Source organism: Crinia signifera, chromosome 3 (genome assembly GCF_055691185.1).
Source record: "Crinia signifera chromosome 3, ASM5569118v1, whole genome shotgun sequence".
In the NCBI taxonomy this organism is placed as follows: domain Eukaryota; kingdom Metazoa; phylum Chordata; class Amphibia; order Anura; family Myobatrachidae; genus Crinia; species Crinia signifera.
Window position 1 is genome coordinate 184486470 of NC_139219.1, and position 12957 is coordinate 184499426.

Here is a 12957-nt window from a genome sequence, read left to right on the forward strand (position 1 = left end):
CAATTTAGTCCGATTGCGACCAATCGGCCCTTTAAATCGGATCAAATCGCCTGTCCCTGTCTGACATGCCATCTGGTCCGAAGCGCGGTCCCGTGTGCATCGTACCCGACCAGGTGGTCGGACCTGCTGCCCGTCTGACCAACCGTCCTGGGACCTCCCTCCTGGCGGCGGGGGAGGCAGGGACGCATGTGATCCATCACAACGGATCGCATGGGTCCCTGCCGCCGGGAAGGTCCTGGCGGCTTGCCAGGGTATCGGGTGTCCAAACACTGCTGCGAGACGTCGCAGCAGTGTATTTGCACCTTAACAGTTTGAAGGCAGGTCGCCCACTGCTCACATGAGTTCCCGCCCATAGACTCTACCAGGGGAGGCCTCAGCTGGCTGCACCATGGCACCATGGTCAACAACGCACCTCCTTTTTAAACACTAAATTTGAATAACCTAAGGGGGTTTATGCAATTGACTACAATTTGACAACAATCAGTTAGATTAATTATAGGTTGTAGCTAAACGGAAGAGATGTGTTTAAAATAATCCAACCAGATGGCAGTTTCAAAAAAGAAAAAGTAAGAAAACTTGTCATTGTAATTTTAATATTTTCTGTTTTTATCCAGTTTTTCTTCTATGATGACTAAAAGATCTGTGCAAATTGTTTTGAGGCAGACTTACTTGATTTCTTGTTTCTAAAGCCTCTACTTGTCAATGTCTTTTTTCTGCATTTAGGTATTTGCTTGAGAAAACTATTGTACAGTACTTAAAACATACATGCTTGTTCTGTTATAGGAAACAAATACTAGTCCGCTTGTGTTGGTGGAATCTACTTGTAGAAGTCTCCATAGTCTGGCTCAGGCAGTCTCCTTTCAGAATGCAGTGCTTCTGGAAGGACCCATAGGATGTGGAAAAACTGCATTAGTGGAGCACCTGGCCACACTCACTGGACGAATGAAACCACCTGATATTTTGAAGGTTCAGCTTGGTGATCAAACGGATAGTAAGGTAAAGAAAGCGCTATATACAGTATACTATGTTTTGTCTTAATCGTATAACTTATAGGCTTTACCAGTAGTAGTGGCCATTTCTATTAACCACTTGAGTGGTTTGCCCGGATATTTTCCGGGCTCAGCTGCGCCGCTGCAGCGGGCTGTCCCAGACAATTTCCGGGCATACCACTATGCAGTAGGTGCGCGCCACTGGTGCACTACCCCCCCCCCCCCCTCCTGTCGGCCCCACCCCCTCCGATCCGGCAAGCACCCCTGCCGCCATTTGCCATTTGCAGCAGTGACGTAGAAGGCAGGCTTGGGGATATTCAGGAGGACTTGGGAGCGCTCAGGAGGTCAGGATAATGCCGAACAAATGCCGGAGGGGGAGGGGGGGGGGGCGCCTTCCTGCATCCTGTGGTAAGTTTTGCTGGGGCAGGACAAACCTGCCTTGGTAGATTTGTCCTTCCCCAGGAAAACCCACCACTCAAGTGGTTAAATTTGTTCTTCTTTTCTCTCCTGTTTTTAGGTGTTAGTGTTTTTTTCCATCACTATTATGCTAGTCCATATCCTATTTTACTTCTTGTTAGAAACTTGCACTTTAGGTGTGTCTGGCTACAGCAGTGGTCAGGGAACGCGGTCCTTATTACCCCACGCAGTGCATGTTTTGCAGATCTCCTCACAGAATCACAAGTGAAATAATTAACTCCAATAAACAGATGAATACATGTGAATACACACATGTATCCAGAGAGCGCCACACAATTTATTGTTGTAAACATATATAAATAAAATGGTTATACCATAAGTACAAATTTATAATAAAAAAGACATATATTAAAAATGAAGATAAAAGGAGCAACGCATACTGGTATAAAAGTAATTGCAGCAAATAATAGTCCGAATAATTGGTAGTGCAAATGAACTCTCCTTAGTTGTAAATTACAATTAGTTTAATCGCTTCCTGTATGAAGCTTGAAGATGGTATTTTCCAGGGAGACTGTAAGGATATTTAGTAGCCGTTTTTTTTATAGGTTTTGTAAATGTAGTCCATCCTGTCTGTGGACCGCTCAAGCTGCACTGTCGGCTGTCGCCGCCTGTTGACGATCAGCTGATGTACTTGATACAGTGAGCGAGCCGTCCACCTTCGACGTACAGCCAGATGGAAGCCGCTGAACTGCCGGGGACTAGGAGGAATAATGTAAGGTGCAGGTAGACTCACCCAGGCCGCTCTGGTTTTATCTCTTCTGCGAGAGAACGGCTTGTGTTGTAGATGCCAGGGCACTGGGGGTCTCCTGTTGATCACTGGCGTGGATAAGCCGGCTCAAGCCGGCCTGGGTGAGACGGCTCGCTCACTGTATCAAGTACATCAGCTGATCGTCAACAGGCGGCAACAGCCGACAGTGCAGCTTGAGCGGTCCACGGACAGGATGGACTATATTTACAAAACCTAAAAAAAAAAAACGGCTACTAAATATCCTTTCAGTCTCCCTGGAAAATACCATCTTCAAGCTTCATACAAGGAGCGATTAAACTAATTGTAATTTACGACTAAGGAGAGTTCATTTGCACTACCAATTATTGGGACTATTATTTGCTGCAATTACTTTTATACCAGTATGCGTTGCTCCTTTTATCTTCATTTTTAATATATGTCTTTTTTATTATAAATTTGTACTTATGGTATAACCATTTTTTTTATATGTTTACAACAATACATTTACAAATGCTTTGAATTAATTCCAATTGTGTGGCGCTCTCTGGATACATGATAATTTGTTAATTGGGAGCAGCCATCTACTTTTTAATATCTCTCTTTCCAAGGGTGAAATAGTGTTTGCGACCGATTGGTTGAGTTTCAACCTAAGTTTTTCAAATAATTAACTCCACCTGCGGACCTTAAAATATGTGTCTTTAAGTAATTGCATGTTTTGCTGTGCACCTGCTGGGTTGCCAGCAAAACATGCACTGTGTGGGGTAATGAGGACCGAGTTCCCTGACCACTGGGCTACAGGTTTGCGGCTATAGCAGCTTACTGTAGGAGGAGTGGTGTGTAAACCATTGCGGTTAATAGCATAGCGTTAGCGGATGCTTGTTCCGTGCTATTTATAGCCTCTATTTCTTTTTTTGCTTATTTAATTTTACTTTATTATTCATTCTAAGGAGGAATTAAGTTTGTTGGGGAAATGCACTGTGGGCTAACTTAGTGTTCAATCTAGCACCCACCATATTTGAAAACCCATGCAGTTCCTCTTCCCTGCCTGCGGTGTCGCTGTCTGCTGTAGAGTGGTGGGTTTTGCTGGGGCAGGACAGGTTTGTCCTGCCCCAGCAAAACCCACCACAGAGCTGTGGCCTCTGTTGCTCCCCCTCCCCCTCATATCTGCTCTGGCAATCATATGCCTGCCCTCCTGGGCCCTGCCGCTGCCCTAGCTGCCGATCATAACAGGTGGCAGGCTCAGGGATGGGGATGTTCGGGTCTGTCTCGGGCACCCAAATTTCTGAGTCACGCCGATCTGCGAGCCTGTCGCGTGCTTACTAGAACTAATGGCTACGGGGGCAGAGGAGCTCCGGCGAACAATCGCTGAAGAGATGAGAGGGGAGAGAAGCGCTGCCACTGGGGGGGTGCCCGGACAGGTTATGCACAGCTGCAGGCACGACTGGCGCACACTTTCATTTTAGTGGTATGCCCTGAAATTTCCTGGGGCAGCCCGCTGCGGCAGTCTAGAAGGCTACATAAGCTACATCTACAGCTCCCCCTTGATCTATTATTTTTGTCACCCAGTCAAAAAAGGTGACATGATCTCCCCCCAGTAAACCCATGTTTAGGATACTGTAAATTGCTGGTTTTGAGAGATTCTACAACTCTGTTAAGAGTTTTTCAATTAATTTCCCTACTACTGATGTAAGGCTCACTGGTTGGTAGTTGTTTACCTCTTCCTTGCTTCCACTTTTGTGCAGTGGGACTACATTTGCTGATTTCCAGTACTCTGGGATTACTCCAGTAGCTAGCTACTGGTTGAATAATTCTGTTAATGGTTTTACCAGCTCCCCTTTTAAGCTTTTGGTACTTGTTTCCTAGCACGGCCACAATCGCATTGATCTTGTGCCCTTAATAGTGGTATGCGATGGCCCCCGACGTGATGGACCCGATTTCCCATTGAAATGCATTGAAAAGTTAAAAAATCGCGTCGGTCGCGTCGCATGCGGCTAAATAAGCATTAAATGGTCCCGTCGCGATGCCCCCGATTTCCCATAGGGAACAATGTTAAATGGCTCAATTTACCCAAATCAACAGGGAACAATGTTAAATGGTCCAGAAACCCCCAAATACACCCCATAACAGTGAAATGGCCCCCCAAAATTAGTTAACGCCACCCCACGATCAACGTGAACCCGAAGCGTGGCGAGGTGCGGCGGTACGCGTCCTCCGACCTTTTCATACCCCCACTATCCATGTCGGCGTGGAGTTGAGAATAGAATAGTGTGGCGAGCCACCGAGCCCGAAGCGTGGCGAGCGGACGCGGATACCTTCACAGGTAAACGCGTCCCCTCGCGGGCTTCACAGGTGTCCGCGTCGCCACGGACACCTGTGAAGCCCGCGAGGGGACGCGTATAACTGTGAAGGTATCTGCGTCCCCTCGCATTGTCTGATGGAACCATGATTCTAAATCCTTAAGGCCCCCATACATTATGCGATTTTGGACTGATTCCACACGATTTGAGCACTTGGGCCGATAAATCGCGTGAAATCGGACCAAAATCGCATGTGTTTGACATTTGATCCGATGCGCGGTCCTGAAGAGGACCAGCCGGCTGGGGACGAAGTGGCTGGCTGGGGAGGAAGCAAGTGCGGCAGCAGCCGTAATCAGATCAGTGCTGGGGCGGGCGGCGGTGACCAGATCATCAGTGTCTGTCCACTGCCGTAGCAAACGGGCAGGCAGCAGCGGCAATTACAACTTTAAGATAACGTGTCAAATGACTGCCCGGCTAATGATTGGCTGAGAGTGCTCTATCTCAGCCAATCAAAAGCCGGAGAGTCATTTGACACATTATTTTAAAGATGTAATAGCCGCCGCTGCCCACCCTCTCGCTACGGCGCTGGACAGTGGACAGACACTGATGATCGATGGTCACCGCCCCAGCACTGATCTGATTAACGTTGCTGCCCCACTGCTTCCTCCCCAGTCGGCCACTCATTTGAGAGCTGCCGTCCGCCCCCACTGCTCCTCACCGCCCTGCAGCTCCCCGTTGTTATTTTTTTTACATGTGATAAATCGCATGTGATTTATCACATGTAAAAAATAGCACCTCAAGTCCTAAATTGTATGTGAGCCTCCCGGGGAACTGCTGGGTGGCTCGGAGGAGAATTGGGTCCGACTTGTCCTAATGTATGGGGGCCTTTTGATTTTTTCTGAACATGTGGTTCAGACTAGGGAGGCAAATCCCGGGTTATTTTTTATTTTAGATCCCAGTATTCGGGATTAAAAAAAACCTAATGCCACACTGCTCTGTGAACTACTGTAAAGCAGTCCTGGCAGAGAGCAGGTGCGTGACCACTATTACGCTGCACAACCTGGTTGACGGGCAGAAAAAAAGGTTAATGTGCATTTGTATCAGGTAACTGGAGGCTCCAATCCTGGGATTGAAATCCCAGCAAAATTTGAACTGTTCCAGGATACTGGCTATCATGAGATTGGAATTCCTAGTACAGACTATGTTCAAAAGGGTTGGGATCATTTGGTCTACAGCATGATGGTTGACAGTCATTAGATTGACATGGGAAAAGGTCGACATTGTTCTAGGGCAAAAGGTCGTTAGTTTGACAATGTCTGTCGACAGTCAAAAGGTCGACATGTGGTTTTTAATTGTTTTTTGACCTGAATGTCAACACAGTCGACATGGACACAGTTTCAAGTGCACCGCATCCCCTTGCTATGCGTCGGGCACGGTGCCTTGCTGCGCTCGGCACACTATTTTATTCTCCCAGCACACCCTAGTGCAGGGGTCCTCATACTATTTTGCTCTGGGACCCCATCAGACAATATAAATAATGACAGGACCCCAGCAAGTGACTGCAGAAGGTCATCACATCACCTGTGTAGTCAGCAGACAGCACATACATGGCAGCATTGTGGAGGCACAACATGATGGGAGGAGTCTAAAATAACAGTCAGTCCAACAGATTTTTCAGACCCCTTGAATCACTAAAATAAGAAAAGTCATCAGCCTGATTGTCAGCAACATGGAGCCACAACCCCATGCTGAGATGGTCGGGACCCACTTTGGGGTTAGGACCCACAGTTTGAGAACCGCTGCCCTAGTGGATGGTAGGGCATGAAATACTGCCTGTCTGCTCAGAAAACAATAAAAAAACCCATGTTGACCTTTTGACTGTCGACCTAGACATTGTCGAACGAATGACCTTTTGACCCTTTCCCATGTCGACCCAATGGTATCAACCCAATACTGTTGATCAAATGACCACATCCCATTCAAGAAGAAAACACTATTTCAGCCAAAAACTACCACAAGGACTTGAAGATTTAAAACACCTTATGTGAAGCGTCTCTATATTTGTATATGATGTTGTTTTGTCTGCAAGACTTGAGTGTTTAAAGCTCAGATATTTGAAAAAAACATTCAGAGAAAAGTCTTAAAGTATGTCTGAAGAAAAGGCTTTTTTGTTGTTTTATTTTTTATTTTTTTTACAGTAATGCATGTTCAGTTTTCACCCCCTACCCAAACCTAATTGGCACTGCAGCACAATCCTTAAGAACCTCATACTGTAAAGATAAAATATAGGTTATTGAAAGATCTAAACTGGGGTCTGTATCTTAAGTGCTGCTTTCCTAATTTTCCATTCTAAATAGCCTATGCTTAAAACAAACCATGCTCAGTACTGGGAAGGGTTTCTTACCTGTGGGCAAGTCTGCCTATTCCTGAAGATGTGCGTGCACCTTTTAACCCTTTAAGTGCCAAGGGAATTTGCCAAAATTGGTGTGAAAATTGCCAAGTAAACATTTCTATTCGTATCATAATGACCTGTAATGTTTGACTGAAAAAAGTGTGCGACTGTGCGCTTAGAAGACCACTTTAAGCCAGATCTATATTATTTCCTCTTAGAGCTGCAGTGAACTGTGGCTACCACCCCACATGAAAGGAAAACAAGATAAAACAAAAGGCACTGCGCTGTAATGGAATTATTTAAATAAAAAATTGTGAAATATTGACACTGTTGTGAATTCATTTTTGACAAATTTAGTCAATATCTTTATCTAGACGACGTGTAACAACAATCATATAAATAAATTACAAGAAAAATACATATACATGAATGGATTTAGAAATACAGCATGTGACCAATTTGTAGCAAGAACTATATGTAAAACATTTTCAGCCGAGCAAAAACTTAGTATTCAAAAATGGTTAGTAGCACACATACAGTATGATAGTATTATACAAGATGATACTAGCATTGCATACGGAAGGAAAGTTCTTGAAGAAGCAGATGCAAATGGTTATTTCTGCCAAGCAAATGATGCTTCTGGTTCTAGTAAGGCTTGATAATAAATTTGCCAAATCAAGCTATTTAAATGGTGAAGCAGTTCTGCATAAATGCAACTTGAAGTATATTTACTGATCCCTTTTAGGTCGTGTCTGCAATCTTTCCTGTCCACAGATATTTACCAAAGGAAAGCGGCAGATAACTGTAGAATGGATCTGGCAGGAAAAAAGGGCTCCTGACTCCTGGTTATAGGTTAGCAGTCCTTTACCATATCTGGGTCAGCCCACCGCCAGCACATCCAACTGGAACAAATCTGGTACCAGAAACGTAATGACTTAAACGGTTCTCAGCTTTTAATCAAATCAGGGGCTTCCTCAGAGAACGTATGAGCCATTGATACACTTTGTAGCTTTATATAAGCCCCTTAATTGCAGTCAATTACTGGTTTTCGCGGGCACGAGTGTCCACTTCTGCATCCCGCACCTCATTGTCAAGTGCATTTCTGTAATGTTTACCTTTTTTACATAGGAATTTTCTTTGCACAACGGTTTTTCTTTGACTTTATATAACAAATATGAGCAACGCTGGCATTTTTAGCAGATATTTTAAACAGCTCACTAATGTTGTCACTTATATGGTTAAGCAGATAAGGTGGAGACTCTTTCTCTACATGGCACACATGCTGAACAGTTGTGCCATGCAGCCAGTTGGTCTTCAGTGCCAAATATGACGGGTTTCATATTCTGTGGACGGGTTTCATATTCTGTGACAAGACATTGCTAGCTTTGTCTATAGCCTGCCACAACTTTTGTAACTATCTCTTTTGGATGTCCCTATGGTAGTTTGTCCCCCTCCAGTCTGTGAAAAAAGATTTAGTTTTTTTCCTTTTAACTTTTTCTAATAGTCCATTGAAGACACTATATTTACACCATTTTTGTTCTGTTCTTTAGCATGTTCAATGTAATCTTCAAGACTGTTCAAATCTTATTGGAAACTTGTCTGTTCAAACTCATTTCCAGCTACAGTAGCTACCTTGTGTATAGGGGTAGGGGAGGTGGGTGGGGTGGTCTGATCTCTTTGACAGTTAATGCAAAGGCTCCTTGATCCACGCTCTATATACCTCCATGTGAATTATGATCTGAAAAAAAAAATGCAAATCTAATAAAGAAAACTGATTTCATACCTATGTCACAATGATGATAAAACTTTTACTCCTATTGCGAAAAAGCGCAAAACCAGACTATTTGGAATGTTACTAAGAAAATTATGTAATTCTTAAAATATTAAGTGAAGAGAAAGCTATTTACTTTTACAACGGTTTCCATACAATACAGGAATAGTTTTTGATATGAGTGATCCTGTTTTGCTTCTTAGACGTTGCTTGGTATGTATCGCTGTACAGATGTCCCTGGAGAGTTTGTGTGGCAGCCTGGAACTTTGACACAAGCCGTTACCAGTGGCCACTGGATTTTGCTGGAAGATATTGATTATGCCCCACTGGATGTAGTAAGTAGCTGCTTTTGTCTATTCAGAACTTGCTTAACAATAAAATAGGCACGCTTTAACTGTTTATTTCATTCTTTTTAGATTTCAGTGTTAATCCATATTTTGGAAAATAATGAATTGCTAGTTCCTGGAAGAGGAGATTGTATCAAAGTGGCTCCAGGTTTTCAACTATTTGCTACCAGAAGGTAAGAAGTTGGCACATCCCATATTCCTGTTTCAGCCGTTGTTTTGCTAGTTTTAGAAAATTAAACTCTTCATTGTTTAGTCACTACGTTTAGCACCTTTTCCCACCAAAATATAAATAATCATATAGCATGTTTGTATCTTGTCTTTTCAGAATGCTAAGCACTAGTACTGGTGCATGGTACAGACCGCAGAATAGCAATGCCACCCTGCTTGACAAATATTGGACCAAAATACATATAGATAACATGAGTAGAAGTGAACTGAAAGAGGTATAATAGACTGTTTTTGCTGTATAAGTTGTGTTTATTTTCTATTAGGAAGGATGGTTCCAATGTTCTTTTTGCATCTAGTGGTAAACCCTTCACCTTGCACCTTTTTGCTGTAAGTAAATAAAAACAACAAAATTTGAGCACCCTGGGTATGGTCTAGCAGGTCGACCCCAAAAAGTTGACATGCACAAGGTCGATTTCAAGAAGTTTTTATTTTTTTTAAATTGGTGTCAATGTTACCACCTGAGCTACGTGTACCCCCAATTTGTGTATCTTATCCCCACACATGGCTCAATTAGATTGTCATACCTCGGGTTACTTGACTGTTCCGAGGCAAAGTCCACGTCGATTGTAAAGTATGAAAAAATAATTGTGAAAAACTCATGACCACCATTGCCATGGGAAACTATTCTTGTGCAGACCTTTTGACCATGTTGACCATATGTATTTACACTATATGTTGTCGACCTAGACAATGTCAGCCATTCGGATTCTGATTGCCCTGGTATGTGATATATAAAAGTATGCTACTTATTTATGCATATAGGCTTCATGCTGGCATTATATACACTGTACTATAGTAACCCAGAATCTCTGCCAATTACTGAAACACAATGCTTGAAAACAGGGCTCTGAGATTTCGGTTGGTACTAATATTAACAGAGTTATTGTGGCAATTCTGTACAAGATGGTGTTGGTCGTTAGGTTAACATGCATTGGGTCAACCACTGAAGGTCAATGCCTGAAATAGGTTGTCATGGCGAAGGGCGACAGGGTTGGAAGGTCGACACAAGCAATTAAGTCGACAATGGCTAGGCCGACAGTAAAAAGGTAGACATGAGTTTTTCACATGTTTTTTGAGCCGACAGACGTTACTTTATGCCCTACCATCCACTAGTGCGTGGAGGGAGAATAGAATAGTGTGCCGAGCGTAGTGATGCTCCGTGCCCGAAGCATGGCGAGCCATGGGAGGGAACGCGGTACACTTTGACAGTGTCCATGTCGACATTTGGGCAAAAAAGTGAAAAACTCATGTCCACCTCTTGGTGGTCGACCTAGCCAGTGTTAACCTAATGCTGCAGTCTACCTTTCAACTCTGACTTCCTTAGCCATGGCAACCTATTATTGGTTGACGTAATGACCCATACCCACCTGGACCACAATGATATCTGCTATCCTCATTAGCATCCAGGGGACAGACGGAAACTGCTTGGTCACATATGGGATGGGATTGTTTTGGCTAAAGCCCAGCCTTGCTGCAATGCTTCCCATGCAACTATGCCAGTAGACTGGTTTAAAGAATATATACATTTTTTTAATCAATTTTTTTTTTTATTCTTAATGTCTTTTTAAAATGCTATTGTATTCCTTAAAAAATTTACATGTGCTAATATAGTTAATGGTGTAACATAACAACCTTGTATGTGTCCTTCTTTTAAAGGTAATACAGACACTGTATCCTAGCCTGGACCTGGTAACTGATCGGTTACTGGACATATATGTTCAACTTACAGGAGACAAGCATCAATCTATGTCAATCATTAGATCTGATACTCCACTAGAAGCTCCAGCTCCTGAAGACATGAAGGAAGACAGAAGACCCAGTCTTGAGGGGCGAGGCTTGTCATTAAGGTAAATATCATTCTATCGCAATTATTTGCACCTATGTTTCTAAACGATGATTATACTTGAATTTTCCAATAAAACCTATGAAAAATTGGATTGGAATTAACATTACCAGATTTTCATTACAACCGGGCAGACGGGACTGATGATATGCCAGGTAATTGTATAGTGTATGCGCAGCTTTTAGGGAGGGAATTATTTTACCTATTTCACCTGTTTTAGGTGTCAACATAACTTCAGAGTAATAGAAGGCTTGTCTTTCTTCCATCCATTATCTTTGCTTTTATGTAAGCTTTTCGGCCAAGTAATATATAGGAAATAGTTTATTCAGCTACTTCCTGTGGCATATAAGGGTATGATATGGATGGATGGTATGATGTGGATAGAATAGTGGCATGGCTCTCTACTTCTACCCATCCCTTATTATAATTATTATTTTATAGTTTTATTTTTACAATGAGTCTATTCTTGGGGCTGTTGCACTTAAATCTATGCCAGTGAAAAGGAAATGGAGCAGTGATTAGAACTCTTTGTGGAGCAGTTGCAGTCTGATTGACCTATTACAGGTTAGGACAGAATCTGTCAGACTGTAGACACCTGTGGATATGTTTAATGCCAAACAGGGAGCTATGACATCGAGCAGTGCCTATTGCTCACAGTCAAAGTCCGCCCTCACTGTTCAACCCACCCCCTGTACTAGCCATTTCCAGCTTTTTTTTATTTTTTTAAACGGCAAGTGCGGCGGTCAAAATTGCGAGCCTCTCTGCATTAGCAGCGAACCTCGCTGTTAGGTGGAATCCTCACCATCCACTGACGGCGAGGATATCCTCGGAACATAGAATACGGCGAGGGGGTTGGACGGTGAGGTTGGCTTTCCTTGCCAAAAAAGACATCCTTTTATTAAGGGATATGGGCTTGAACTGCTCATAAAGCATAGTTAAAAGAATGAATGCAATCAGAAATGTATATTGTAAGACGACTGGGCTATTGGTTTAGTATGTAGGGTGTAAAGAAAGAGAGAAGGTAATAAGAAAAAACTGAATAAAGAAAGTTAAAGAAAAATAAAGGTGAAAAGAAGATAAACAAATGAGTCTATTATGTTTAAAGCATAAGATTTCTTATCGCTGCTATTTGGATAATAAGAAATTCATTTTTGCCAATATGTATTACATTTTAAGGACAGGCGTTCCAATATGAGCCCATCCTGGCAATTTGTAAAGTGATCGCATATGGGATCATGTTCCTTTTTGTTGCGTACCTACTGCTTGTGCAGAGTCATTAAACAGTGATGCACAAGTAGCTGGTACTGAAGAGGGATACAGCCAGTACACCTATCAGTAAATTGTGTGATAGGTAAATTGTGGTTACGTCTGTACTGGAGCACTTTACTTATTGATAGAATTGAGTGGACGTGTGTGTTCGTAGCTTATTGAAATATTTTTATGAACAGTAATGTATTTTTTTTTCTGTTTTTACATTTCAATAGAAGTATTTGTTTGTTTTGTGTGCCATTTTGTAAATTTAAATGTTTCAGTGTTGAAGCAAATTTCTGTGCTTTGATTCAATGGCTTTAAATGCATCTTGTACTTTCCCTCCACAGAGACTTACTGAAGTGGTGCAACAGAATTGTGTATTGTTTTGATGGTTCCTCATCAAACACTGCTTTAAACATATTCCATGAGGTATGATGCATTTAGTATGAGTGTTGTCGTTACTGTTAGAGCATTTGTATGTGAAGTGTTATAAAATACCTGACTACTTACTGCTTTTTTGTGTGCCAGGCACTTGACTGCTTCACAGCCATGCTTTCCAAACCTCAGGTGAGACTTAAAATGGCAGAAGTAATTGGAAGCAAATTGAACATTTCAAAGCAAAAGGTAAGATGTGG

At 42.6% G+C, this 12957-nt stretch overlaps 1 protein-coding gene across 2 annotated transcripts in view; it reads left to right on the plus strand.

Annotated features, from left to right (window-relative positions):
• The window catches only part of MDN1 (midasin AAA ATPase 1), a 217815-nt gene that overhangs the window by 30235 nt on the left and 174623 nt on the right, over window positions 1-12957 (plus strand). For both annotated transcript variants that reach the window (XM_083177044.1, XM_083177045.1), the window contains exons 6-12: window positions 784-996; window positions 8857-8988; window positions 9070-9173; window positions 9326-9443; window positions 10885-11075; window positions 12670-12751; window positions 12851-12946. In XM_083177044.1, the coding sequence (XP_083033170.1) occupies window positions 784-996; window positions 8857-8988; window positions 9070-9173; window positions 9326-9443; window positions 10885-11075; window positions 12670-12751; window positions 12851-12946 (936 nt within the window). The remainder of the gene's footprint in view (window positions 1-783; window positions 997-8856; window positions 8989-9069; window positions 9174-9325; window positions 9444-10884; window positions 11076-12669; window positions 12752-12850; window positions 12947-12957) is intronic.